General features: G+C 43.5%; 2 protein-coding genes across 2 annotated transcripts in view; one reads left to right on the plus strand and one right to left on the minus strand.

Moving 5' to 3' along the window:
• Nucleotides 1–1,228: 1,228 nt before the first annotated feature.
• slc6a15 (solute carrier family 6 member 15) lies at nt 1,229–26,676 on the plus strand. The gene is made up of 12 exons (XM_083917227.1): nt 1,229–1,350; nt 3,124–3,640; nt 10,159–10,316; nt 11,263–11,389; nt 11,552–11,733; nt 16,521–16,631; nt 18,551–18,792; nt 19,162–19,360; nt 20,909–21,101; nt 22,148–22,307; nt 23,606–23,768; nt 25,336–26,676. Exons 2-12 carry the CDS (start codon nt 3,340–3,342, stop codon nt 25,714–25,716), a joined length of 2,217 nt encoding a protein of 738 aa, XP_083773353.1. The 5' UTR covers nt 1,229–1,350; nt 3,124–3,339; the 3' UTR covers nt 25,717–26,676.
• Nucleotides 26,677–26,886: 210 nt separating this feature from the next.
• lrrk2 (leucine-rich repeat kinase 2) overlaps nt 26,887–27,616 on the minus strand; it is a 42,373-nt gene continuing 41,643 nt past the window's right edge. Inside the window, exon 52 of the mRNA XM_083916193.1 lies at nt 26,887–27,614. The gene's annotated coding sequence lies outside the window, so the exon portion shown is untranslated. The remainder of the gene's footprint in view (nt 27,615–27,616) is intronic.

A 27,616-nucleotide genomic window follows, 5' to 3' on the forward strand; every position in this document is an offset into this window, starting at 1 on the left:
GCTTTGTGATATTCAGGCCTATATCCTTCATAAATCACCCAAAACATCCACAGAAGGATGCTAAACTTCAATATCTGATCGAGAAAATATCTTTATTACAGCCTCATGTGACCTAGCTTTTAACCTTATGCCTTAATTTGTATTTATTAGTTTCAATAAAACCAGTCAGATCAAAAAGTTATGAACAAAGGTTCCATATTGTATTGATGTGCACCTCCTGGGCTCCAGCGTGATCTGATGCTGTTAAAACACTTAAACAGCACTGCGCTCTTTGCTTTATCTAAGTACAGACAGTCTGTGTATAACTTTGAGGCCTATTAGTTTATTTTAGTGCATTTACAGTGTTTTTAATAATGTAGGCTACATTGTTTTATATATGTATGTATGCCAGTTAGTGATATGTGTGTCTTTAAGTAAGTCATTTTATGAAATTGCTCCGGTTGCAAACGCGCCATTTATAAATAATATTCTAATATCATATTATCTGATTGCCCGTTAATGTATGATCATTTTGTTTTTGCACATATTCGAAATAAACTAAACTAAAAACTAAAACTAAACTAATATTCATGAAATTCATTTTTAGACTTTTCATGTACATAATGGACAGGTGCATTACCCAAATAGGTTTGAAATGTACTGTTTTGTCACTGTATTAAGGTGTATTTCTCTGTTTTTTATTTCCTGAATTAGAAAAAAAGAAGATCTCTGTCTCGTCTGGACTGTATGTTAATGTCTTTATCTTTTAAAGGGTGCGCGGCTGAATGACGCGGAAAACACCAACCTCGATCAAAACCTCCGCTTTTTCTGTGTAAAAACCTAAACAAAGTCTGCATTCTGTTATTACAGGACATTATATCAATAAATCCTATATTGTGCGTGTGTATAAATATCCAGTGAAGGAAATGAGCGTTTATAAACAGAGGCACATTGCATTCATCCCGGAGCCAGCCCCTTTCCGTGTAGTATAGTGGAGCGTACCAAGTACAACAACAGGGTGGTTGTAGAAAACAAAAACGCTAATTTCACATTAAATCTGAATTATTCTATAACAACAAATATGCAGTGACACATAGTGAAGGTTTATAACGTGTATGCGGTGGTATTTGTTTTGGATAAAGGGCGTAAAAGTGATCCGTGACAGGTGCGTGGAAGGCGGAGCGCCCCTCTTTACGCGCGCCGTGTTTCTGGCTGAGAGCTAGATGAGTCTCGACATCGGAGTCTGTGGCAGCACACCGGCAGGACTGGTTTATAGAAGCAAGTGATAATGCCTGCGCCGTGCATGTCATCTCACAATTTCATCCCTTGAAACGCATCATTTCAGAAAAGGACGACTGTTATTCCGCACAGGTGAGTACCCGCCGCAGCATCCTCACCGGGCTTTATTACACCGATGATGAAGGCACGGCATGGCATGGTGTGTGTGAGTGCCTGTGTGTGTGTGTGGGAGAGAGTGCGTGTGTGCGTGAGAGGCTGACCGAGGTACCAGTGCGCAGGATGTGGCTGGCTAGTGAATGATGAAACACTTCACATGGGTGTCATGAAGACTGGGCGGGAGGGAGGACATTAATTTATGCGTATTCCTCGGAGAACAAATTGTGCCTGGGGAGAACAACGAGCCACATGGCACCGGTGTGACTTATTGGGCTGATTCATTTGTATTTGCATCCCTTTCTCCATCCGCATTTTTCTTTTTCATTCACTGTAGGAGGCTACCGTCGGCCCGTTTATTGACTCATCAGCCCTGAGTCATGTGCAGAGACAAAAAGCCTTTATGCCTTTGTGCCTTCATTCATCCTCAGCCTAGAGACAGCCTCGTTTCCATGCAATAATTGCGATGCCACTTCCTATTCCAGCCTCCATCATAAAAGAAGTAATAATGATAATAATAATAATAATAATAATAATAATAATAATAATAATGCAGTGAAGGTTATCCAGCATCAGCGCTCCTTTGGGCTGCTATGTTGCGTTCACTGGATTATGAAACGACGGCCTTTGCCTCATAGGCTACAAACCAGGCTAATCTGGAAGCAGTAAAGGAAATCTAGTAATCGGTTAATCCTCTGCTTGGTGAAAGAGGGTGGAGGAGGAGGAGGAGGAGGGGGGGGCATGTTGTGTTTCTGCAACATGGATGCATCGGAATATATCTCCGGGACCGCGCCGGTGATGCGTTTTAATGAAATATAGTGCACGAGTGCGTAAAATTGAAAAGCAAGACGCCCTAGGGTGCTGACATGTAGAAGAGAGGGGATGTTGCGCACCGTTTCCACACCCTTGCATCTCTCCCAGTGTTATTTAGAGTGAAAATCATCATCATGAAATCAAATCATATCAAATAGAAACGTATAATCTTTTTCCTCCACCCTTTTCTTATGGAAAAGGCGCGTGTCTGCTCCCATTCCTGTTTGTATTTTGGAAGTCGATATCATTTCGTGTGTGAGGGCTTTCCCCATGATCCCAGAGAGCCGCGGAGGACAGGAGTGTTTGGGTCCGTATGCAAATAACCTCCTTAGCTTCAATTATTCAGGAGGATGGAAACGTGATCGTCTCCTTACCCCGACCTGTCACTGTCTCATTCACCGTCCACAACCAGGCTCTATTGTTTTTGTTTGTTTTAATAACAGTGGCTTTAAATATAACACGACCCCCATGCATTGATTTTGCTGCCCCAGCCAGTCATGTGATTTCCAGGACAGAAATAACTGCATCTCCCTGATAAAGAAACAGTCCTGTTGGTTCTGTTTCAGCAGCTCCACAACAACAACAATGAAATAGCTTAGAATCAGAGTGCAAGACTATTTGGGTTGCTCAGGTGCTGTCTTCATTCATCCCTCTTAGAGTTTAAAACAGGGTTTACAGAGATCCTTGGCCTTATTTGCAGTTTTCCCTCAGCAGGTTTTGGTTACACAAAGTCAATTTTGAGTAAAAACCAGTCAGACAGCAATTTACGGAGGGGAAGTAGAGGCTGAAAGGAACGACACAAAACTCCAACTCAAGTGAAGACTACTGTAGATTCTTAGCAGCTACTCATCAAATGTGGGTTCTTAGTGACGGAGCAATGAATCGACCTCTTTATTGGCTGTTTACTAACTGTAATATTTTCCTTTTTGTGCACCACAGACATTTGGTAAGGATGACGAAATAAACTCCTTCCTGATCACTCAACCTCCACGAACTGACTCAATCCCCACGGGCCCTTGAACCTTCGAGCTCACAGCTTTTCACAGTCAAAACTCTTTTTTTTTAAAAAGTGACTTTTCCCCAGACGCAAGCCCAGCCCTTCCAGTCTGCCAGCTACAAAGACGTTCCACCCCTCGCCCTTGTTTGCTTTATCAAATGCCCAAAAACAGCAAGGCCGTCAAGAGAGAGCTTGACGACGATGTCACAGAGTCTGTCAAAGACCTGCTTTCCAACGAGGACGCCTGTGACGATTCCTTCAAGAAGACCTCGCTGATCGTCAACAACCATGAAGGAGAAGGGAAAGAGTGCGATGTGGAGGAAGGGGGCTCGGACGGAGAGGAGGAGGAGCGCCCAGCCTGGAACAGCAAGCTCCAGTACATCCTGGCCCAGGTTGGCTTCTCTGTAGGCCTGGGCAACGTCTGGAGGTTCCCCTACCTGTGTCAGAAGAACGGAGGGGGTGAGTAACCATCAGCACTCCTCGCTGCACATTACACAGTAGGACCAGGAACATAGTATAAGTATTCAATACAATGATGGTTACATTATTTACTAACTTTAAAGGGATAGTTTGGATTTTTGGAAGTGTGGTTGTATGAGGTTCTTATCCACAGTCAGTGTGTTACCTGCAGTAGATGACAGTCTGCACGCCCCCAGTTTTAAGCAGCAGACAGAGGGACCAGTACAGAAGCTAAGAAATAAACTGCTGTGGATGGGGGCAGCCGCTAAATGTATTTCAGCCACCTCTAGAATAGTTTCACCACTTTATCTTGCCGTCAGTCAGCCCTGTTTAAGTTTACGCCAGGAGAACAGAAGCCTTTCTATACTCTCGTCAAAGCCTCCAGACTCATTTTACCTCACAGAACACAGGAGTTTGCTGGTCTACCGCTGACTTCGATGGTTAGTTTGTTTGTTATTTAAATTCTTAACCTTTTAAAACACAAAAGTCAAACTATAAGACAAACAATCCAGTCAAGGCAGCAGTAAACAAATAGCTCCCGGGTTCTGTGAGGTAAAATGTGTGTTAATGGAGTCAGGTGACTTTGGAGAGAGTATAGAAAGTCTTCCCCGTTTGTAGACTTAAACATTGCTGTCAGATGACAAGGTAAAGCAATGAAACTTTTCCAAATGTACTGTGCAATTAAACCCCAAAGCAAATTCAGTCAAAAGCAACTGGACTTGGTTATTTGGTTATTTGTATTTCCTAAACAAATAACCGAGTCCAGTTGCTTTTGACTGAAATTGCTTTGCGGATCACGATGACCTGGACAAGTGAGAGCATTCACAGCCGTACAATTAAACATATATTTATTATTTGAGGTGGCTAAACCATGTTTATCGGCTGCTCCCATCCACAACAGTACATTTCTTAGCTTCTGTAACGACCCTTCTGCATGCTTCTCCAAACTTGGGGCGTGCAGACTACTGTAGGTAATACACCGACTATTTAAAGGACCGTTCTGGTTTTTACCACATAGGTCTTATGTTCATAGTTTTGCATTTGTATCAGTTATAACAATTTACTCACCAAAATAGTTGCTGTAATGTGGAAACATTGCTACAACAAATCCCAGCGGTGCAAGAAACACACGCGTTAAGACGACGAGACGGTTTGTAAATAAGTCAACAGAGAACTGAAAGTGAGCACACTCAAAATGTTGGTAGCAATGTCTCGTACAACAGAGTACACACACAGAGTAGGTCAGAGAGAAGAGCGGGTCAAAGTTGCACCAGGCGGTTTATTTATAAACTCTGATGTGAACATTTAAAACTAACAGTTTGAGTAATTATGAGATTTGTCTCAAACTCATGCATTAGTTTTAATAAACCAGCTTCGAAATGAGACTTCAGTTACTAAATCAGCAACATTTGAGTGAACCTGAAGAACAATTCACATGCAGACATACAGACGGTCAGCTGTCAAACGAAGCACAACAGGACACTAGAGCCGGGTGCAAATGTAGATCAAAACAGCATCCGAAAAAGAGTGCCTCATGCGTGGGAGCAGGGCTGAAACTCTTTAAGAAGAAGAAGACGATAAAGTACTGCTATTCTGAGAGTATTAGGGATCTAAGCCTGGGCACGTCTGTGTTGTGTATGCTTTTACAGAGGACAATATGAATAATGGATGTGATTCACTTCTATGGCCATGTCGAGGAATAGAGACGATTTTTTTTGCTTTTTTTTAATTACACAAATGTTCCTGGAAATGGATTTCTATACCCTCAGATACCAGAAGTACAGTCACACTTGTCTGTTGGTCCCAGTTCCAGAAAACTATTTTATTAGCTTTTATTATGATGCTGTTTTAAAATGTGAAAATCACCAGGTTACAAATATTTGATGCAAAAAACTCCTGATTAGTCCTGAGATGCAAATGTAGAATCAACATGCGCCTATGCAATGTGTGTTTGTGTGTGTGTGTGTGTGTGTGTGTTTGTGTGTTTGTCTCTGTGTGTGTGTGTGTGTGTGTGTGTGTGTGTGTGTGTGTGTGTGTGTGTGTGTGTGTGTGTGTGTGTGTGTGTGTGTGTGTGTGTGTGTGTGTGTGTGTGTGTGTGTGTGTGTGTGTGTGTGTGTGTGTGTGTGTGTGTGTGTGTGTGTGTGTGTGTGTGTGTGTGTGTGTGCGCGTGTGCGTGTGCGTGTGCGTGTGTCTGTGAGAGAGAAAGAAAGATGGAGTCCTTTTTATATTCTCGATTGTGAAAACCATGCTGCTCGGTGACCTTCAGGGTCGACATGAGGGTCATCTGTGTCTCTGTCGATGTGCAGTCTGCAACATGTGCCAAACCACGTGTGTGCGTGTGCGTGTGCGTGTGCGTGTGTGTGTGTGTGTGTGTGTGTGTGTGTGTGTATATATATATATATATACTGTATATATAACTCGCAGAGAATTATTCTGTGAGCACTTTATGATTATAATAGTCTTATAACACTGAACCCTTCTGCGATCAAAACCACATTTCCCACAATGGCCTGAAACGAGCCACTTGACTCGTGTTGTTGTTGTGTTCCTCCGTGGACTCTGTTAATACGTTTAATACTCTAATGTGTACATGTGTACGTGTCCCTGTTGGGTAATAAGGTGATGCACTTCCCACCTTGAGATTACGTAAAGCCATTGACTGCCTCAAGAAAGCTGATTAAATCAAACCGTCTCCGACAGGTTTTCCAGACAGGATATAATCTCAATCTAAATCCTGTTTATTTGCACAGCTTGTCATAAAAATAATAATAACAATAACTTATAGCGACTTTGAAGGGTCCCACGGACACTTCACATACATGGAGGCAGAACAAATAACACACAAACAGAAACACAGTGGTAGCATTTACAGTGTGTCTGTGGGCTTTACCGAAACACAACAGTAATGGTTCCTTTAACAATGTAAACTCTCTAAAACGACGAGGAAAAGTCCCGTGAACACCATCAACAAGGAAACAATGGAAGAAACCTCAGTGAAGAAAGGGATTCCCCAACTCTATGAGCAGCCAGGCGCGCAATAAGTTGTTTAAAACATATCTTTCTAATGTGTTTTCTCTTGACTTTTACTTTTACGATCAAAGTATAATCACAAGTCTACGAACATGGACGCGTATGTGATACGCAGTAGTGCTGCACCATAATGATATCATCGTTTATTGACTTTCATTGGTGTTTCGTGATGATACGATCATGTTGTGTCGACATTTCACAAAATTCTTGCAATAACCAGAAGTTTTACATATTTGAACTTGACTTGTGTCTGTTTTAAAGCTTAACAGTGGACAGGATGTGTGTGTGTGCGTGTGTGTGTGTGTGTGTGTGCGCGTGTGTGTGTGTGTGTGTGTGTGCGCGTGTGTGTGTGTGTGTGTGTCTGTGTGTGTGTGTCATGTTTTCAGGCCTGTTTTAAACAGCTCTGGTCACCCCGCTGTGTTCTACTGTAATTAGATTCAAATGGCAGATCTGTGTGTGAGAGATCTGATACGTGTTCGTACGTCATCACCTTTCATCTGCTCACTATACAGTACGTTTCCTTTTATGGCTGCATGGCGAGTACAGCGTTGGAACCAACAACTGCTCTCATTATCGATTCATCTGTCGATAACTTTCTCCAAGTGAAAATCGAACAACTTAAATCTCCCAAAAGCCCAAAGTGGCATCATATTCATACCGTTCCTCCTGAAAAGACTGAAAAAAACACTACCTTCACATTTAAAATCAGCTGCTGAGTATCTTCAAGTAATCAATTAAGTGTCAGGACTAAAAAAGTTGTATTTATATCTATTCAATTTTATTTATAGTGTCAAATCATAACAAAAGTTATCTCAGGACACTTTACAGAGTAGGTATAGACCACACTCTATGACTTATTTATGATTTACATAGACCCAACAATTCCCCCGTAGAGTACGGTGGCAACGAAAACCTTCACTATAACAGACAGGAACGTCGGACAGACCCAGCTCTGTGGAGGACGCACATCTGTCTGCACCGGTTGGGGAGGAAGAAAAGGAGAGAGAAAGAGAGAAAAGACGGACAGATGGACAGAGAGAGACAAAGACAGACACAAATAGAGAGAGACAGACACACTTCCAGAGATGCAAGCAGCCAAAGAATTACAGTAACTATAATAATATCTATAGTAATGTGAATATGACTTATATGTTATGGCTGTTAATACGACAGAATAGTAGAAACAAGCACAGCTAAGGTAGAAGAATATAACAATGATAATAATTATGGCAAACATGATCAACGATGAGTAGCTACAATAGCAGCTATGATACAGCAAGACATACCACTGATGGTGTTTTTATGGCTACAAATGTTATAATTTATAAGACTAGTGAGAGCATATATGACTAATAGTTATAGAAGTAGCAGGAAGCGTCATGCAGGACCACTATTCAAAGCTAGTAGTAGCTAGCATCCCAAGCTTTGTTGTACATTTCAGTGTTAGGACATTTCAAATTATATGTAGTCCTAATCAGGATATCATGTGCCCCTATTTGTCGACTCAATGTCCCTCTGGTTATGTCACATTTTTCTCCGGTGTTACCTCAGGACAACAATAAACTCCCAACTGAAGAAAAGTCCTTCCTTTCATTTTACACCCCTGCCATTTAAAGAGTTTGTTCACACCCGTGGCAGCGTACCCATTATAACCGAATGCCTCGTGCACCTGAGCGTGCATCTGGAATGTCAACACGTTGAAGCCGAAAACCGCTGTCGCAAACATTTTTCAGCAACTCAGATAGTGCAGCTGGATGAGACATCTGGGAGTCAACCTGTGCTTTGTGTCTCCGTTCATTTCTCTTTCTACTCGAGCGTGAAATGAACTTAAGCGATGTTTGAGGTTGTGTCGATGCGGTGAGTCATTCCTCATCGCTCGTGGTACAGGTATGAAAGTCCTCCACGCCTCTTGTCCCTGACATGTGGCACTGCCAACACAGAAATGTCACTCGTCTGGGCAATGCCTCAACAGGATGAACCGGCTATTTACTCTTAGTGATCCATCAGTGTGAAGAGGACTGGGCAACTATTTTAAGAATGAAAGAAAGAAAGATGAAATGCACTCTCATCGGGCTGTTTCTGTAAAGTGCCGTCAGAGTGTTTGAGCGTCCAGGGAGACTGTCAAGGTTTTTTTTTTAAAGACAATGGAAACCAGAGGGGGTTTTAATGCTGATTGATGTTTAAAGCCTCTTCCCGGAACGAACTGTGTACTCAGTGAACCAGAATTAGACATTTTAATATTAGAAACCAACTATACTGTACACACACAAACGCGCACATGCTTAAAACAACACACACACACACACACACACATTTACTTCCCGGTCTGTAACCACTCCTTTCCAAGGCAAACCTGGGAGGGACAGCAGGACTCAGGAAAGGATGTGAATGAACATCCGGCCAGTTGAAACAATAAACGCTGTTAAAACAGGGATTTAACTAATCTTAAACATAATACACCAATGACGGATGTTTTGACTGTGTCATCAGTGACTCACAGCACGTGGCGCATGCTGATGGTAACATCTGATGTTGTGGTTTAGCTTGTGAGAGGGGGGAAAAGGTCACAGAAGGGTATTTTCAGACGATCACTGTAGGTACGACAGAGAGTGGCTGGTGTTTCCATCAGGGGCTACGCAGTTTTGATGAAATGATGCAATAGTTTCTAACAGATTTACTTGGTGTCCGAGTCCCGAAGCCTTCAGCACACACACAGATGAACTTCACGTGCCTCCTCGCTGCATCATGAATACCCTGCTTTGCCGTTTAAAATATAAAGAACACAAAAGGCACATTCTTTTAAAATCCGGTGCCACTGAACATATCTAACCAGCAGGCATTTCTTCCACACAAAGACTTTTAGCTTCTCTTGTCTCTTCCAGGCAGTCCTACGGCTCACAAGTACTCTTGACTGTCACAAGAGATGTGCCCCCTGTATTTGTATGGCACCACGTTATTACAGCCCGTCCTTAATGTTAGTCATTCGCCCTGAAACCTTCCCTCCAGAGAGGAATGCCGTCTTTGAAATGTGCCTCAAAGTAATCCCACTGTAATTTAGGTAATTTTAGACTTGAGTGTATTTCCTGGTTTCCAGAATAATTTGGTTGCACCACACACCACGGGGGATGTATTAGCTGGAGACACACTGATGCAGCTCAGCAGATGTGTGTATAGAAATGTCAGTGTGTGTGTAAATGCTTGTGTGTGTGTGAGGGAGATAATGATAATCAGGCGACATTAGGTGGAAGTGTGTAGTACTGTAGTTAAAGTTGAGATGTGTTTGTGTGTACGAGTCAAAATGTGACAGACACAGAGGTGTGAGAGTGTGTGCGTGCTTGTGTGTGTGCGTGCGTGTCTGTGTGTCTGTGTGTGTGTGTGTGAGTGTTTCAGGAAATGAAACAGTGTCACTTCACTGATATCTGACACAGTTTCCCTTCCTTGCATGTACTTCATTCAACCTGTGCTCTCTGTGTTGTTGTGACTGGCAGGAGCGTACCTGGTGCCCTATCTCATCCTGCTGATATTGATCGGCATCCCGCTGTTCTTCCTGGAGCTCGCCGTGGGACAGAGAATCCGCAGGGGCAGCATCGGGGTTTGGAACTACATCAGCCCTCGGCTGGGCGGCATCGGCTTCGCCAGCTGCGTGGTGAGTCGTACAGGGAAATCAAAAGTTAAAGCAGAAGTACGAAGATTTGACAAGAGCATTGTTGCAACAGGAATAGTAAATAGTCATGCTGTACATTGTGATTAATGAAATATAAGTAACACTGTAAAATAAAAAAAGGTCTCATTTCATAATGTTTTCAGAACATTTGAGACTAAAAACAATGTAATATTTAACAGTAGATGCATAAATACAATTATTCTTCGTGAAAAAAGCAGTAATTAGTCTAAAAAGACTAGTATTTAGATAGATGGATAGATGGATAGATAGATAATTACTTTATATATCCGCGAAGGGAAGTTATTTTGTTGCAGCAATCTGGTAGAACTGAATATGATACAATACAATAGAATAAAAATAAGATAAAATAAAAATATCTTTGTATAAGAAATAAGTAGAAACACAGAAGGGAACATGGGCATTTAGACATAAGCACGAGATAAAGTAAGATAAATAAATAAATAAATAGTAAGGTGCAGTGGCAAGATGATGGTAAACTGAAATACTAATGTATGTGCGTATATACGCATGCAAATATGATATAATACCTATATGATATGGTTATACATACTGATAAAAAATGCTATACTATGAATATGTGGACAGAGAATGTGCAAGAATCTACAGATGTGATTTAGTCCAGGTGGGTGATCGAGGCTCTGACGGAGGTTAATGAATTGAAAAGTCTTATTGCAGTGGGTAGGAACGATTTCCTGTAACGTTCCTTAAAACAGCGGGCTTAGATCAGTCTGTTGCTGAAGCTGCTCTTCAGCTTGTCCAGTGTCTTGTGGAGGGTCTGAGAGGGATTGTCCATGCAAGGAGCATTTTTTGTACCCATGAATGATTTCGACACTTCTATATAAAAACATACATTTACTGTTTTATGTTGCGTGTGTGTTAAGTCCACTCTTCTCACTCTTACCTGCAGGTGTGCTTCTTCGTGGCTCTCTACTACAATGTTATCATCAGCTGGAGTCTCTTCTATTTCTCTCAGTCCTTCCAGCAACCTCTGCCATGGCATGAGTGTCCACTTGTCAAGAACAAGACCAGTACATGTAAGACACCATCAGATGTATTAGGACCAGATACAATGACCAAATCAGTGGTCAACTTTTCACTGTAATAGGAAGACTTTAATAGTGCTTGCTCTGTAAGCTGCAGGCACTAAAGTTAGGTACACGACATACAGACTGTAACTTCTACCCTTTTGTCCATAGATGTGGTGCCGGAGTGTGAGAAGAGCTCGGCCACCACCTACTACTGGTACCGGGAGGCCCTGAACATCTCTGACAGCATCTCTGAGGGTGGAGGACTCAACTGGAAGATGACCCTGTGCCTGTTGGCTGCTTGGTCTATAGTTTGCCTCGCCATGATCAAGGGGATCCAGTCTTCGGGGAAGGTAAGGAGGATTTGGTTCTCTGTAAGCACTGTTTGTTTTGTAGGGAAGATGTTTTAATGCATGCAGATCCCCACAGTGGAAGAAGATGCACTGTTAGGACTGCATTCCTAAAATCTTCATTTTTCAGGTGGATGTTACCGTAACACTGTAACCGGTCTTTTAACCTTATCCTAACCAGTTATAGGGGAGTATAACTATGTTCCCCGGGTCCAATGTTTCCCGCTTTGTATATGACCAGGGAACATAGGACCCTTTATAAGAAAAAAAGCGTCAATGTCCCTGCTTTGTGTATGACCGGGGAACAGTGGACCGTTTTTTAAGAAAAGGATCCGCTGTTCCCCGCATGTCACAGAAAGGGTCCTATGTTCCGGTCTGTTATTTTTGCCACAATCAGCGCCGAATTCCCCAGCAAATACGCCTATGTAGACCCTAACACTACCCCCTAACCCTGACCCTAACCGTAACACCTAACCCTAACAAAATGCTGAATTAAATCAGCAGAGACATAGGCTTATGCGACCGGGGAACATAGGACCCGGGGAACATAGGGATGACCCCAATTATAGCTAGCTAGCAGCTAACGTAAGGGTAGAAATGTGCTCATATGACTGCAGTCCTGAAAATGCAGCTTCCTCTATTGCAGGAACATAGTTATAGAATCCAGACAGCGTGGCCGGTATAACCTCTCAAATCTAACTATTGTACCCTGGAAACTGTGCAACAGTCACACCAAGTGTTTTGGAAAGTCTTCTCACAAAATGAGCTGTGAGGTAAAGACTCGCTGTATTGACACCTGGTGTAAAGACACTGTAATGTGACTTGACAAATGTTTCTAATGATACAGTCTCAGATATGACCCTGAGCACTCATGTGATCTTGTGTGGGATTTCTGGCTTAGCATACTTTAGCTTAGTGAAGCCAAGCTGACAGTGGCGTGACTAGCATCCGGAAGGATTAGCCCACCGGCTAAAGGTTGGCGTTTGCTTGCAAACTCACCCCGCTGCTCCTCTCTTTATACAGGTGATCTTTGTCTTTCCACACTTTCTCATATCATATGACAAGCATTAGCTGGTGCACTTCCAAGGCTACAGTCAAGCTCGCGCTAATTGGAGAAATGGTCACACTTTTTAATCTTCCTAGAATGAGCTTTGATGGGGAAGTCAGTTGATTTTGGTCTTATCCCCACATCTTATGTCGGGTCTGGGTTAAAACAAAGTGTGGGGTCAAAATGAATACAGTATATTTGTCTGCAGTAGAGTAAGGTCTTACAGAAGTTGGATCAACTCAACTCAATGACACGGGTCTTTGTAATCGTGCCAAAATCATGGAGAATTAACACCCTGCACTGCAACTCTACTGGGCTTTTAAGCCTCCTTTAGCTCATTATTTTGGTTTTACAGCACATTTACTGCACAGTTTAGACTCAGCTGCTTTCATCCACTGCTGTATGCAACTATTTCCAATGCAATGGCTCTTACAACCTGCTGTATGCAACCTGCCCAACACCAGACAGTAGAGACATGGAGTTAGCAACTAGCTGGTGAAGAACTTGGAGCAACTAGCAGCTAAATATTTCTCAGTCGGTGGAGACCAACCCAAAGCTGAAAAGAGAATAAATAACCACCAAAATGACTCCAGTGGGATGTTAATACTGCTCTGCGCATTTGCTAATGTAAGCAGTGCCATGCCATTAGTCCGACGTCCCATTATTTCTACAATTTTGGGCATTTTCAAACTATTTGGGTTTTGGAATAATGGGCCTCCGGACCAACGGGCAGTCCCAACATTAGCCAGAACAGCTTTTTTAATCAGTTAAATGTGGCTTAGACTTAGAGAAGTCTAAGTCTAAGTCTAAGTCTGTGTATCTGCCAGGTTGTTTCGATGATTTCTTGTCCCCTACTGGCCGAAATGTGCAGTTTTAAGGATTTGGTCTTCAAGATATTAAACATTTAGCCAAAAAAGTAGTTGAAAAGTATTTCAGCTTTGCAGAAAGTAAGACATTAGACCGTAACTCTATTTTTTGTAATGGTGTGGGGAAACATGGCTGTCACCTGCTAAATGAGTTTTCCCAGACTTTGATCCAGACATTGTCCTTAACTCAGGTCTTATCCCAACAGCTGTCGGCTGTTTGCTCGGCTCCACTGAGCCCTCGTCCTTTTGCGTCACATTCACCACAACAGCCAGAGACAAAACAAGAAAGGTGATTTAATCTTGACCTGTGCCACGATGGTTTGTCGGTACTAGACAGTCTCATTTCCCTTGTCTGCTGCTACTTCCTGCTGCCTTGCAAGAAATGTCACTGATAACCACGATCATTGTCACAGTCACTATCACAACTGCCGCTCTATCGGAGGGGCTGTATTAGCTTAAATGATGTTCAAGTCCTTCCACTGCCATCATCAAAAATAAAGGGAACCACTACTTTTGAAACACCCAGGCCTCTGATTAATTGTACAGTTAGAGACAGATGGTCGTTTTTCGACTACCTGGTGTGTGTGGATGGCCTTTTGAGTTCGCCAGGGAAGGAATGGCCGTGAACTTTCCCTCCGAGGGGCCGGCTCCAAGTGTCTTTGAAGTTTAATCACTGCTGTGTGGTACAAAAGAATATTAATGCCCTCTCTTCGCCCATGTTCACAAAAGCCTTTTCCAAGGAATATCCCTACTGCGTTCTGCATTTCTCTCATTTGTGTGTGTGGGTGGGCGTGAAAGGGATCAGACCGCTCTGGTTGCCATGGTTACACGCGCTCTTTTGGCTTGGCTTGATTGTCAAGAGCATGGCCAAAAAAAGGGGGTTGGGTGTGCGGGCATTATTGGCTTACGATGAGGGAAAGAGGAGGCTTGGCGTAGATTTGGTAAAATAGTGGGGAAGTTTAAAAAGGATTTGAAAGTTGCTGAACGCGGCAGTAAACAATAAATAATGTAATCTCTTTTAGATGTAAAATATTGTATAGATTAGCGACACGTTGTGTATGAAGTATCGCAACAATAGCACTTCTGTCCGTCATCATGGGAAAAGCTATCTTTTAGTATCCGTTTATTCAGATAACGCTGCAGTTCTCAGAACGTGACCTTCGCCAGGAGCACATCCTATCTGCCATGACACATTATCTTTAATAATAAAAGTCTCTTTTTTGATAGAACCTGAGGCCGAGGTTCCAGAGGAGCAGATACCTGCTTATCACACAACATAGCGGCCTTTGTGCTGCTGACCAAGGCCACGGTTGTGTTTTAAAACAAGAGCACGAAGCTGGGAGGTTTTAATCAGTGAAGGGCCGAGAAGAGACGCAGCTGAGAAGAGTAAAGAACTAAGCAAAGAAGTGTATTACTATATTAATATTTAGGGATATATTTCAGCTCTAAGTTACATATGAGGTCCAGTTCAAAAGCATTTCTGCATGTCGACGTGTCCCTGGGCAAGATACTGCTCCTAAAGGCTGTGCCATGGGTGTATGAATGTGCATCTGCGTGATTACATGTATGATGCATGATTTTGTGTGTGAATGTGACAATGGAGATGTAGTTTAACGCACTTTGAGTGGTCAGAAGACTTAAAAAGCACTTTATTAATGCAAGAAACCAAGCTTTAAAAGAGGTCTTTGATAATCAAAAGGAAGAACAACTTTGTTTGATTTCATTTTCTTGTAAGAATCAGTTTAGGTTTCAAAACTGTACACTAACAGGAAACAAAGAGTATTACCAAATACGTCATGTGTAGGAAAATCACAGATTAGAAACCAGTTCAGAGAGAAAATCTAGGGTGTTAGAGAAAAACCATTTAACTTCACAGTCCTCGAATGAACTTTCAAATAACCGAATTAATCCCTCTCCCTTTAAGACGAGACATTACAGTCCCCTTCAGAGCTACACATGGACCACCGTGTAAGAGACGCAATGTCTCCGAATCACTTCAAACTTATGACTCAGCCCTAAAGCATCTCCTAGTCCCTGCACCCACCACACCCCACTGCCAGTCCTGTAAACCCACGTGTCTCAGAGTAGCGGCTGAGTCAGGCCTCTCAGTCTTTAAGTACCCCCTAGTCTAAACAGAGAAGAAGGAAAGAAAGACTACTGTCTTATTAGCACGATAATTGGACGATAGGGTCCAGTACAGGCTCAGCGGGTGCCGGTTGTAGCCTGGGAACCTGCTGGCGTTACAACTTTCTCTGTACTTTAAGTCATCCCTCCTTAAAGATTTGTATCATCAGTGTCACATATGTAAACACATTTAAATAAGCAACAACAGAAAAGAACAAAACCTTACTCTCAGCAGTAATGAAATGCCGTCAGCAGTAGACAGAACGGCTCTTTTCTGCATAGTTTAATATGCAAATTACCACGAACGACACTGCATAGTCAGGCAGTAAGACCAATATACATTTCTACACACACACACACACACACACACATTCTCACGTCTGACAAGTGTTTGTTTTTTAGACAGGAACTGAACAGCAATCATCGTCTCAGAGCCCAGATTTTTGAATGCCACCCTGGGCACTGAACAAGACATAATGCAGATCAAAAGCGGTCTAATTAAGTCAGTGCCAGACTGGGTAAAACATAATCTGACTCATCTCCGAATTAGTTTTCTTTTATGCATTAACAGAAACTGAAATGAAATGCAGCTCGGTATTTTAGCAGCATGTGATCATCGAACATTTTGTCCTTATTGCTAAAAGATTCCCCCCGATTTACTGTTTCAGTTGTGCATCTGTCGCTCCTGACGGCTTCACGACTGACTGCAGACGTTTGATGCCGTTTAACAGGAGGTTTGTGTTTGCTCGCAGGTGATGTACTTCAGCTCCCTGTTCCCGTACGTCGTGTTAATCTGCTTCCTGGTTCGGGCTCTGCTCCTGAAGGGCTCCGTGGACGGGATTCGACACATGTTCACCCCCAAGGTAAAGCATGTTTCCACACAGTTGTTGTTTTTTTGGACGATTTAAGTACAAATTCAGTGCAAAGGGGTGCCGTTTGAGTCAGGAGACATTTTAACCATAGGAGGGATATATCTCGACTGCACAGCTCCAGCTAATTTTCATTATCAGTTAATCAGACAGTTCTTTTGTCTATGAAATGTCAGAGAAGAATGAAAAATGTCAACTGGATTTCGCCAGAGCCCAAGGTGCCTTCAGATATCTTGTTTTGTCCGATCAACAGTCCAAAACTTAAAGATATAAAGTTTACGATCATATATGACACGACCGAAAAAGGATCAGATCAAACATCTGATCGGGGCGGCAGTAGCTCAGTCCATAGGTGACTTGTCTGGGAACCATAGGGTCGCTGGTTCAAGTCCCTGTATGGAGCGTGGACTGGTGGCTGGAGAGGTGCCAGTTCATCTCCTGGGCACTGCAGAGGTGCTGTTGAGCAAGGCACCGAACCCCCAACTGCTCGGGGCGCTGGTCACTGGCAGCCCCCTCGCTCTCACATCTCTCCATTAATTGCATGTATATAGGTCCTGTGTATGCATGTGTGTGTATTTCGGGCCTGTGTGTATGACATGATTATAATAAGAGGGAAATAATTCAATTTCCCAGTTGCAGGATAAATATCTGATCAGGAGTTTGACATTTCTGGTTGAGAAACAACTAGAATTATAACTATTGGTGACACAATAGTGGAGTAACAATGGATCAATCGTCTCAGCTTTACTTAATGAATAATTACTACTGTTATTTCTGGTACTTAATATCCCCACTGATCAGGATTATGCATCAAAGCTTTGCCACGGTTGAACTCAATCCACTCACTGTTTAAAAAAAAAAAGGTGTCTGAACAGAAAAAAAAATGAAATCTGGACGGTAATAGGCCGACTCCTCTGCAGCAACGGGCCAATGGCACCTCAGGCTGTCGGATCAAGTCGCCATGGAAACAGGAGTAACCGAGGCTTTTTTCTGTAACCAACCAGCCACAGACGCTGGTTCACAGCAGAGTCTGTCTGCGCCGTGTCTGCTCAGTGTCCTCGGCTGACTTCAAAACAACGCGTTCTGCCATCTTCCGTGTACCTGCGGACATCAAAGTCCCGCAGTGCGTGCGTTCTGCTCTGTGCTCGGAACAGTTTGAGCTCTTTGTAAGAGAAAACTGCAGCGTGGAAAATGTCAAGATGTCAGCTGTCGTTTGGCAAGATGGTGCATCGAGAGTCTGCAACAATACAAACAGAAAGAAATGTAAATATGGTTATTTACATTTTGATGATGGATATATCTCTTTAAAGCAATCTAGTCGACGTATACTTAACAAACTAACCTTTATTATTCCTTGCAGCCAAGTGACGAACAAAACACACACAGTCTTGGGCATAAAGCATATTAAAATACATGAAGAACATGGTAAAGAATATGATAAGACATACGCTAATCCACCCCTGGCTAGCTCAAATACAACTTACATACAATAACGCTCCATACATGGTCCACACAGGGACTCAAACCGGCTACCCTACGGTTCCCAGCCAAGTCACCTATGGACTGTACTACTGCCGCCCAAAACATCCAGCCGCCATCGCCCGATACAAAAATGAACATAAATTTAATTTATTTAAAATTGTTTGTTTGGTTGTCGTCAATTTAAATTGTTAAATTTCAGAAAATAGCATTAATAATTATTAAGTGAATACGTTTTTGTCCAAGCAAGAGTCTCAGAGCTTAAAGTATTCAATTAAGGATCAATTAAAGGTCCACTTACTTGGTTTTTCTGCACTTGCAGCCACATCTCACGGTCCATCAGTAATTGGAAACTGGCGTACGCGTCATCATACGAGCCTCAAATACAAATGTGTTACCAAACTAAGCCGACTGTGCCCGTGTTGCGTTTTCAGTTGGAGATCATGTTGGAGGCCAAGGTGTGGCGAGAGGCGGCCACACAGGTCTTCTTCGCCCTGGGCCTCGGCTTCGGCGGCGTCATCGCCTTCTCCAGCTACAACAAGCGGGACAACAACTGCCACTTCGACGCCGTCTTGGTGTCGTTTATCAATTTCTTCACCTCAGTGCTGGCCACCCTGGTGGTGTTTGCGGTGCTGGGCTTCAAAGCCAACATAATGAACGGCAAATGTGTCGCACTGTGAGTACAAGCCTCCTCTCCCATTCAGATATTTATTGACACTACACTTCCTGCAGACCGTCAAAGAGCTGATCAAGAAGTTCATGAGTGAATGAAATGGGTGTTTTTTTAAAGGCTAAGAGGCTCCGTTGTATTTTTATTCCTTAGACGTGAAGCAGAGAAGAAAACTGGTCTTGTAGAATCTGATCCTATGATATTTTAGACTGTTAGGCAACTTAAAAGTAGAAGAATGTATAATTTCCATTGTCCAATTTGTTAAAGTCTGTTCTTGTAAACTGCAAATGTGCTGCGCGACTGTGGAATGCTTGACACATGCACAAGCTAACTTTTGTTTTACTATCAATAACTTCTGCCTGTTTGTTTTTTTAGGAACGTCAACAAGATTGTGGGATTGTTGGGGAATGGCATTGAAGAAAGCCTGATCCCCCACCACATCAACCTCACTCAGGTTAGCCAGGTCAGTGCCGAGGACTACCAGCAGATGATCGAGATCATCAGAAAGGTGAAGGAGGACCAGTACGACACGCTGGGACTGGACTCCTGCAGCATCGAGGCCGAGCTCAATAAGGTGTGCAAAATCTCAAGTCTCAACACAAATATTATGTTACCTTTAAACGGAACTTGTGAGCTTGTGGTTATGACACGGAAAGTCATGTACACAATATGCTTTGGCATCAAACCTCCTTATCCAGCGAGGCTAACAATTTAGCGAGCTAGCGAACGGGTAAGATAATGCAGGCTTACGACAGAGGAAAAGGAAATTCAACACTCGTCTCATCTCATCTCATCTTCATTCGCTTTTCCGGGGTCGGGTCGTGGGGGCAGCAGCTTTAGCAGGGGACCCCAAACTTCCCTTTCCCGGGCCACATTAACCAGCTCTAACTGGGGGATCCCGAGGCATTCCCAGGCCAGTGTGGAGATCTAATCTCTCCACCTGGTCCTGGGTCTTCCCCGAGGCCTCCTCCCAGCTGGACGTGCCTGGAACACCTCCCTAGGGAGGCGCCCAGGGTTCATCCTTACCAGATGATCCTGAACCACCTCAACTGGCTCCTTTCAACGCAAAGGAGCAGCAGCTCTACTCTGAGTTCCTCACGGATGGCTGAACTTCTCCCCCTCTCTCTAAGGGAGACTCCAGCCCCCCTCCTGAGGAAACCCATTTCGGCCGCTTGTACCCGCGACCTCGTTCTTTCGGTCATGATCCAGCTTCCATGACCACAGGTGAGGGTAGGAACGAAGATTGACCGGTAGATCGAGAGCTTTGCCTTCCGGCTCAGCTCTCTTTTCGTCACAACGGTGCGGTAGAGCGACTGCAGCTCCGCCCCCGCTGCTCCGATTCTCCGGCCAAACTCACGCTCCATCGTCCCCTCACTCGTGAACATGATCCCAAGGTACTTGAACTCCTTCACTTGGGGTCAGGACTCATTCCCTACCTGGAGTAAGCAATCCACCGGTTTCAACATTCTCCTTAGATATAAAATTATGAAGAAAAACTCTATACAATTAAAATGATATATAAACTTCATTCAGTAACTCTTATTAACTTCCAACAATGTCAGCAAACACAGTAAACACTTCAAGGCAGCAGAAGACTGACCTGGCTCTGCATACAAGCACCTCAATGCCAACTAATGAACATGTTACATCTCATTTGTTGTTCGTACGTGTAAAAACGACATGTTGTGGTTATACAGGGGGGCTTTGTGCTGGACTACATTTTGGCCGGGTGCCATCACTATGTAAGAGTCCCCGTAAACTAAGCTAACTAGCTGCTGCTTCGTATTAGCTGTCCAGACATTCAAGTGACAAAGTCTTGTCATTATCGCTTATCCACTGTTTACATTTTATGATGCTAAGCTGCTATTAAACTCCAACACCTTCGGCTAATGTTTCACAATAAAAGCTTTCCAGGAAAGGGAAGGGATTATGTCGGCTGAACTTCTGAGAGGGTTTTTAACGTGAAACAGATGAGCGGTTGGGTTTGACCTACAAAACAAGGGAATTTGAAATAAAGGTCGATCACTAAAAGTCTCCATCTCAAAAAGAAAAGGCTACATCAGTTAAATAACAGCTTGAGCCACTGATTTTTTTTAACCTCCTCTGTTCTCCCCCCTAACAGGCAGTCCAAGGCACTGGCTTGGCCTTCATTGCCTTCACAGAGGCCATGACCCACTTCCCGGCCTCGCCCTTCTGGTCCGTGATGTTTTTCCTCATGCTGGTCAACCTCGGCCTGGGCAGCATGTTCGGCACCATCGAGGGCATCCTCACTCCGCTGATAGACACTTTCAAAGTCCGCAAGGAATTTCTCACAGGTTAGAGAGACCTCCAAGTACCTTTCCTTTAACTCATGCAAGGATCAGATGACTTCGAAAATGGTGACTGAAGCACTCTATTTTGTCAAACCAGGGTCATTTTACCACTTTTTTATACTTGGATGAAGTCGAACAAAAAGCTTTCTGTGTCCTTGCCTGCCATTGAAGGCATTTTGTAAAAAGGATTTCGATCCTTGTGTCCTAACAAACGTGGTGGGTGCAGGATATATGGAGGTGGCAATGATAGGAAGTCTTGCAAAATTGGGCGGATGCAGGATTGCAGAGAGTGCAGACTTCCTGTATGTTGAATGTTGACGTTAGTTTAGTTTAGCTTCATCCCAGAAGCAACTTAAATAGGACATAGAGTCTTCCCCTTCTTTAAAGATGGAAGGGTTACTATAATAATAATTGGCCCTTCTGTGTGGAGTTTGCATGTTCTCCCCGTGTCTGCGTGGGTTTTCTCCGGGTTCTCCGGTTTCCTCCCACAGTCCAAAGACGTGCAGGTGTTCGGTTCATTGATGACTCTAAAATTGCCCGTAGGTGTGAATGGTTGTCTGTCTCTGTTTGTCGCTATGTGTCCTGTGATAGACTGGCGTCCTGTCCAGGGTGTACCCCGCCTCACGCCCGATGTCAGCTGGGATTGGCACCAGCCCCCCCGCAACCCTGACAGGGACAAGCTTGAAGATGAATGAATGAAGGCTATATTAATTATGATGCCAGTACAAAGTCTCAAACGCTTAGTAATGCCACTTGATTCCACAGCTAAAGTAGAAATAGTTCAGAGAGTCTCTGCACCAGAAGCAACAACATACCAGGTTTGATTAACGCTGCCTCCGTGGCTGCTCCACGCTACAGTGAACAGATGTGGGTCATCACAAATGGATTTAAATGGGTCCTGCTCTACTTAAACGTGCCCCGACATCGCTCAGTTTATGCCATCGCGCCTACTGTAACCAGACATAAAGATGTGTTTATATTGATGTACAGCAATGGCGTTTCCATATGACACTTATATGCATGCATGACGACCTGCTCTTCTCCTACAGTGGGATGCTGCGTGTTGGCCTTCTCCATTGGTCTCCTGTTTGTTCAGCGCTCAGGGAACTACTACGTGACCATGTTCGACGACTACTCGGCCACTCTGCCTCTGCTCATAGTGGTCGTACTGGAGAACGTGGCGGTCGCTTGGGTCTACGGGATTGATAAGTGAGTACAATCTGTCTCAACTATATACTAGGAATACATAAAAGCATCTTCATCGCCCTCTGGCCGGCTGCAGAACAGGCCATAAATCCCGCCCCCTCCATGATAGCGGATGGGAAATGGGTCAAACGAAAAATGTAGACTACACCCCAAGTAAATGTTTTACAAAGATGTTTTTTGCCGATGTAGGTCGTTTTTAATTACGCTGATGTTTGTTTTGGTGCTATAAACACGGAGTGAAACCTCATGATTGACAGCTGTGAAATAAAACTCGGCGGGTGTATGGACAGGACTTTGATGGCGCGTCTCCACCGCCCGATAACTACCGCACAGAGTCTGATTGCGTAATAACAACATGGCAGCGCCCGTGCCCCTGGCTATTTTGGCTTCACTTTTGTACAACGGGAGGAAGTGGAGTTGCTCTCAACTGTTTATGGATAACTCAGATCTTAAAAGTGAATAAGACATTTGCATTTGAAGCCATTTCTGTCCTTTTTCCTTATTACAGTAGCAAAGTGGATAGCAAACATAGAAGCATCAATAAGAAACAATAAATAGAAAGATATGAACAATATAAATAGAGGGAAATATAAAATATAAGAACAACTGGAGCAATATATACAATATTTTAAATGTTATAAATTTACACAAAGGCACAGAGGGGGGAAATTTGTATTGCCCATTGAGATTGAAATTCACCTGAGCTTAGTACTTCACACTGTGAAATGATATCTCCACACTGGCCTGGGAACGCCTCAGGATCCCCCAGTTAGAGCTGGTTAATGTGGCCCGGGAAAGGGAAGTTTGGGGTCCCCTGCTAAAGCTGCTGCCCCCACGACCCGACCCCTGATAAGGGGTTGAAGATGAGATGAAAAAAACAATTATATTACGCATTTTTGGCAGTTTTGGCAACGGTTAAAACTCATATATTTCTATATTTTTTACGAAGTAAGAGCAGTGTTTCCCCCTGGTACTGACCTGCATAGACTTTAAAGGTTACAGTTTGCTCTCGTGAGGTTTTGGCTACTTATTTTTACATGCTGTGAATTCCTGTAAGAAGTGGCTGTTACCGCCAGTCGAGACTTAAAGTGGTTAAGACCCAAACACCGCCACTTCTGCAGAGCGATATTTTTGGAACCGCTGAATGTGTATGTTATGGTTTCAAAAGGAAACATCATATAAACATCATGCAAAGGCCATCAGGTTTATATGGCAGACATATGAAACTATTGTGAATTCTTTACCGCAAACATCTGATCTCACCTCCTGCTGCGCCGCTCTGTTCCCCGCCACTCTCTCAGATTCTTTGAAGACCTGAAGGACATGCTGGGCTTTACGCCGTACCGTTTCTACTACTACATGTGGAAGTACATCACACCCATCCTGCTGCTGGTCCTCCTGTGCGCCAGCTTCATCCAGCTGTCCATGACGCCGCCCAGCTACAGTGCCTGGATACAGGAAGAGGTGAGTCAACGGTCTCCGGCTCGTCTCTCCTGGGACGAGGGATCAAACCTGGAACAAGTAAAAAGCAAATTAAAGGGTTCAAAGTGAATGACGCGGGGGCTAAAAATGCAAAGTTTTCACATGTTCAGGCGTCCTTTTACCCTCAGACAATCAACAGGATGTGTGCTCTACCACAGAGACATTCAAGAAAAAACATTTTAAAAGCTTCGGTAAGTGGAGCAAACGGGACAAAGTGTCCCTGCATGTACGTCCTAATATGTCCAGTGAGACTTACACACCTCAGCTCAACACAGCAGCTAATGAAGTTCACCTGCAGCTGAACTGGGAGATTGGATTTACTTTACCTGAGTGAACAGGGACCGTTTATTTTTCTTCCAGTGCAGACTCTTAATGCATGTTCGGTCCAAGCAACAGTCTTCAATTCAAAAGACATTCAATATATCTAGAGAGCGGCAAAGATTACTCAATACGTTGTCAACTATTAAATGAAACTCCAACTATTTTGATAATCGATTCGTTGGTTTTGAGTCAAAAGGTCAAAATTCCTGATTCCAGCTTCTTAAATGTGAATATCTTTGGGTTTATTTCCTCCTCTGTGACAGGAAACTGAATATATTTGAGTTGTGGACAAAACGATGCGTTCAGGGACTTTATCTTGGGCTTTGGTAAACACGTGCCATTTAATAGACCAAATACAGAAAGTAATTTAATCAACAATGGATGGACTTGTACTTATATAGCGCCTTTCTAATCTTCTGACTACTCAAGGCGCTTACACACTTCTTGTCACCCATTCACACAGACATTCACACTGATGGCAGTGGACATCTACATACGATCTAATTTAACTAGTCACACCACATTTACACACCCATGCGCAGCACGGGAGCAATTCAGGGTTCAGTGTCTTGCCCAAGGACTCTTCGACATTTGGGGGGAGGTGGGGATCGAACCGAACAATCCACTCTTCCACTGAGCCACAGTCGCCCCATGCGCTTACAGCATCTGGTATTCCCAGGCAGTCTCCCATCCAAGTACTAACCAGGCTCGACCCTGCTTAGCTTCCGAGATGGACGAGATTGGGCGTGCTGCGGGTGGAATGACAATCATCATTAGTTGCAGCCTTACAATGATATGAAATGAGAGTAAAGCAACACATCATCATACCTGAGGAGCTGAAACTAGTGAATTTTTGGCATTTCCCCTCCTTAAATTAATTTCCTGTTGACTTATCAGTACCAGCTAATAAAATCATCTTGTGAGCACAATTGTTTCTGACTTATAACGCAATATTTTATAACCAAGCACTGAACTACAGAGCTATTCTGCTAAAATCATTAAAACATTTATAGAAAATAAATCATCACAGATAAAAAAGCAGAGCAGTCATTTGACAGAAAAGGCCAAACAGCTTTCTTCTGAACACATCGCCGTGACACAGACCTGGATTCAAACCAGCAAAATATCTCTGTACCCTAAACTCTACATTTTCATCCAAAAAAAATGACATTTCAACATTTGAAACCAGTTGCCAACTTGCTTGTTTGTTCTCGTGTCTGTCCTCCAGGCCAAAGAGCAGGCCTTGAACTTCCCTCCGTGGGGCATCACAGTGTGCATCTCCCTGGTGGTGATGGCCGTCATGCCCGTGCCCTTGGTCTTTGTCCTGCGCTACTTCAACATCATCGACGAGAACACTAGCGGCCTTTCCAGCGTCTCCTACAAAAAGGGCCGCATCATCAAAGAGACCGCCCGGCCGGGGGAGGATGACGACACCAGCCTGATCCAAGGCAAGTCGCCCAGTGAGGCGCCCTCGCCGATGCCCGGCAACAGCATCTACCGCAAGCAGAGCGGCAGCGGGGCCCCTGATGCAGACACCGCACCCAACGGCCGTTACGGTATTGGTTACTTGATGGCCGACATGCCGGACATGCCCGAGTCGGACTTATAGACTGACTATAGTAAGCCCTGCCCGGCCAAGCCCGGCTGGCCGCTCCTCCCCTCCACCCCTCTGCGTGCGTTTAGTTGGCCGTATCATACATGTATATTTCACTTGTACTGTATATTCTCTGTAGATATCGTAGCTGCTCTTATATTTGTTGTCTCTGAACCTTATATGACTGTCAACAAACAAAAACAAACATACAAACAAACAAAAAAAAGGTGTGGGAATTAATGTCATCTTTGTCTAACCCTTCACACATTTGCTTGGCTGCGTCCCAAGATCCTCTCTAGCTCCTGCGGGGCCTTTGCTCTCGCCTCCTCGTAAATGCTACAGGGGAAGAATTGGTGTGTAAGCAATAAGGTGGACGCTCCACAAGGCCTACTCGAACAAGAATCTGCAAAGAGGAGCTGCAAGGGAGCACGTTAGGGTGTCAGGGGGTCATCTTGGGACTGCACCCGTGTCTGTGGGCAGTGCAAATCGAGCCAGCTTTGAGTCCTGCTGTGAGAAAGGGTTGTGTACATTATGACCCCTAACTGCTGGCCAACAAGTCTCGAGATCAGTAGCAGTTTAGCCGCTCTGGGTGGCGTAACGAAGCAAGACTCAGCCTATTTTTCTTGGTGAAAGTTCAGGTCAATGTAGTTCAAACAGCGACAGGACGGCCTTTGAAAACCACTCCCACGATTGTCTGAGACAGAAAAGTGTGCCTAAGTCATTTATATTTGTTTATAGAATACACGATGGACGTTGTATATTTAAGGTATTCTGTAAATATAATATAAATATTATAAATATATTTATCTCGATAGTTTGGATATCAGAACACCATGTTTTTAAGGTTCAGAAGTGCTTCAAATCCTTAACTCTCGTGTCTTTGTTTTTTACTAATGTGCTGTCGACGTTTGTGAGGACCGAGTCCTCCTTGTACATAATTTTTCCATGAAATGGCTTCAAATGCAAATGTCTTTTTTCCCCCCTGTTAAGATTAAAGATTAAATATGGTCCATACCCTGAAACTAACGCGTTGTTGTGTCTTTTGTCTTTGTGTTAAGGCCTAATTTCAGGTTCAAGTTGGTCACTATTCCTCTGAAATACATAACGTGAATGTTAATGTTCCAATATCCAACCACAAACACAACACGCGTAATGTAGTTTACTCTGAAAAGAAGTAAAAAAATCTGTAAATCAAATAGCAAAACATTTAATTCAAGTACTTGTAAAAGAGTCTCCTGTGTGTGACAAACCAACAGAGAGCAATCACAGTACATAAAATAGCATTTACTGACAGTTCGACACCATCACCGTCAGTGACTTTAGGTAAAAGGACATAAAACTTTGTACAGAGCCTGCAGCATTGGAAAAGTCCTGTTTACTCATGTTGAGTGAACAAGCTCATGGGTAAACACACACACGCACACGTACGCACACACACACACGCGCAAACACACACGGGGATGAGGATAAATAATCAAATATACACTTTTAGAGGCTTTTCTTCCTTTGGCTTTCTGTCCAGTTTCTGTTTCTGTATTAAAACAATACTAGAGTTAAACATCTCTATTGCTAAGGAGCAGGAGGTCTTCCTGCACATCTGCGCTGCTCTGATAACAAACGCACGTTAGCCCTGACCATCTGTGTCCCTTTTAGAAAAAATAAAACGTCTCTCCACAAACGACAAAGATTGTCTCGTAAAACACGGCAAATTATTTCAAAAAGTGTGCAAATTCTCAAGTCAGTTTTGTTGTTGTTGATTGATTCGTTGCAATGTGCCCCCCCCCCCCCTCCTCATTGGTCAGTGCACTGGGAAGTCAGTATGGCCGGTCAGAAAATGAGGTAAAACATCTCCTTCACTGTGCCCTGCTGATGCATCCATCCACCGGAGTGTTGATCCCTTTTCCACGAACATCCT

This window comes from Echiichthys vipera (genome assembly GCF_963691815.1).
Source record: "Echiichthys vipera genome assembly, chromosome: 7".
Classification (NCBI taxonomy): domain Eukaryota; kingdom Metazoa; phylum Chordata; class Actinopteri; order Perciformes; family Trachinidae; genus Echiichthys; species Echiichthys vipera.

Excerpts from the sequence above, each read along its gene's own strand:
- slc6a15 (XM_083917227.1), top strand. The coding sequence starts at position 3,340 with ATGCCCAAAAACAGCAAGGCCGTCAAGAGAGAGCTTGACGACGATGTC. Across the intron at positions 18,793-19,161 it reads AACGGCAAATGTGTCGCACT|GAACGTCAACAAGATTGTGG; the intron begins GTGAGTACAAGC and ends TTGTTTTTTTAG. Across the intron at positions 21,102-22,147 it reads CCGCAAGGAATTTCTCACAG|TGGGATGCTGCGTGTTGGCC; the intron begins GTTAGAGAGACC and ends CTTCTCCTACAG.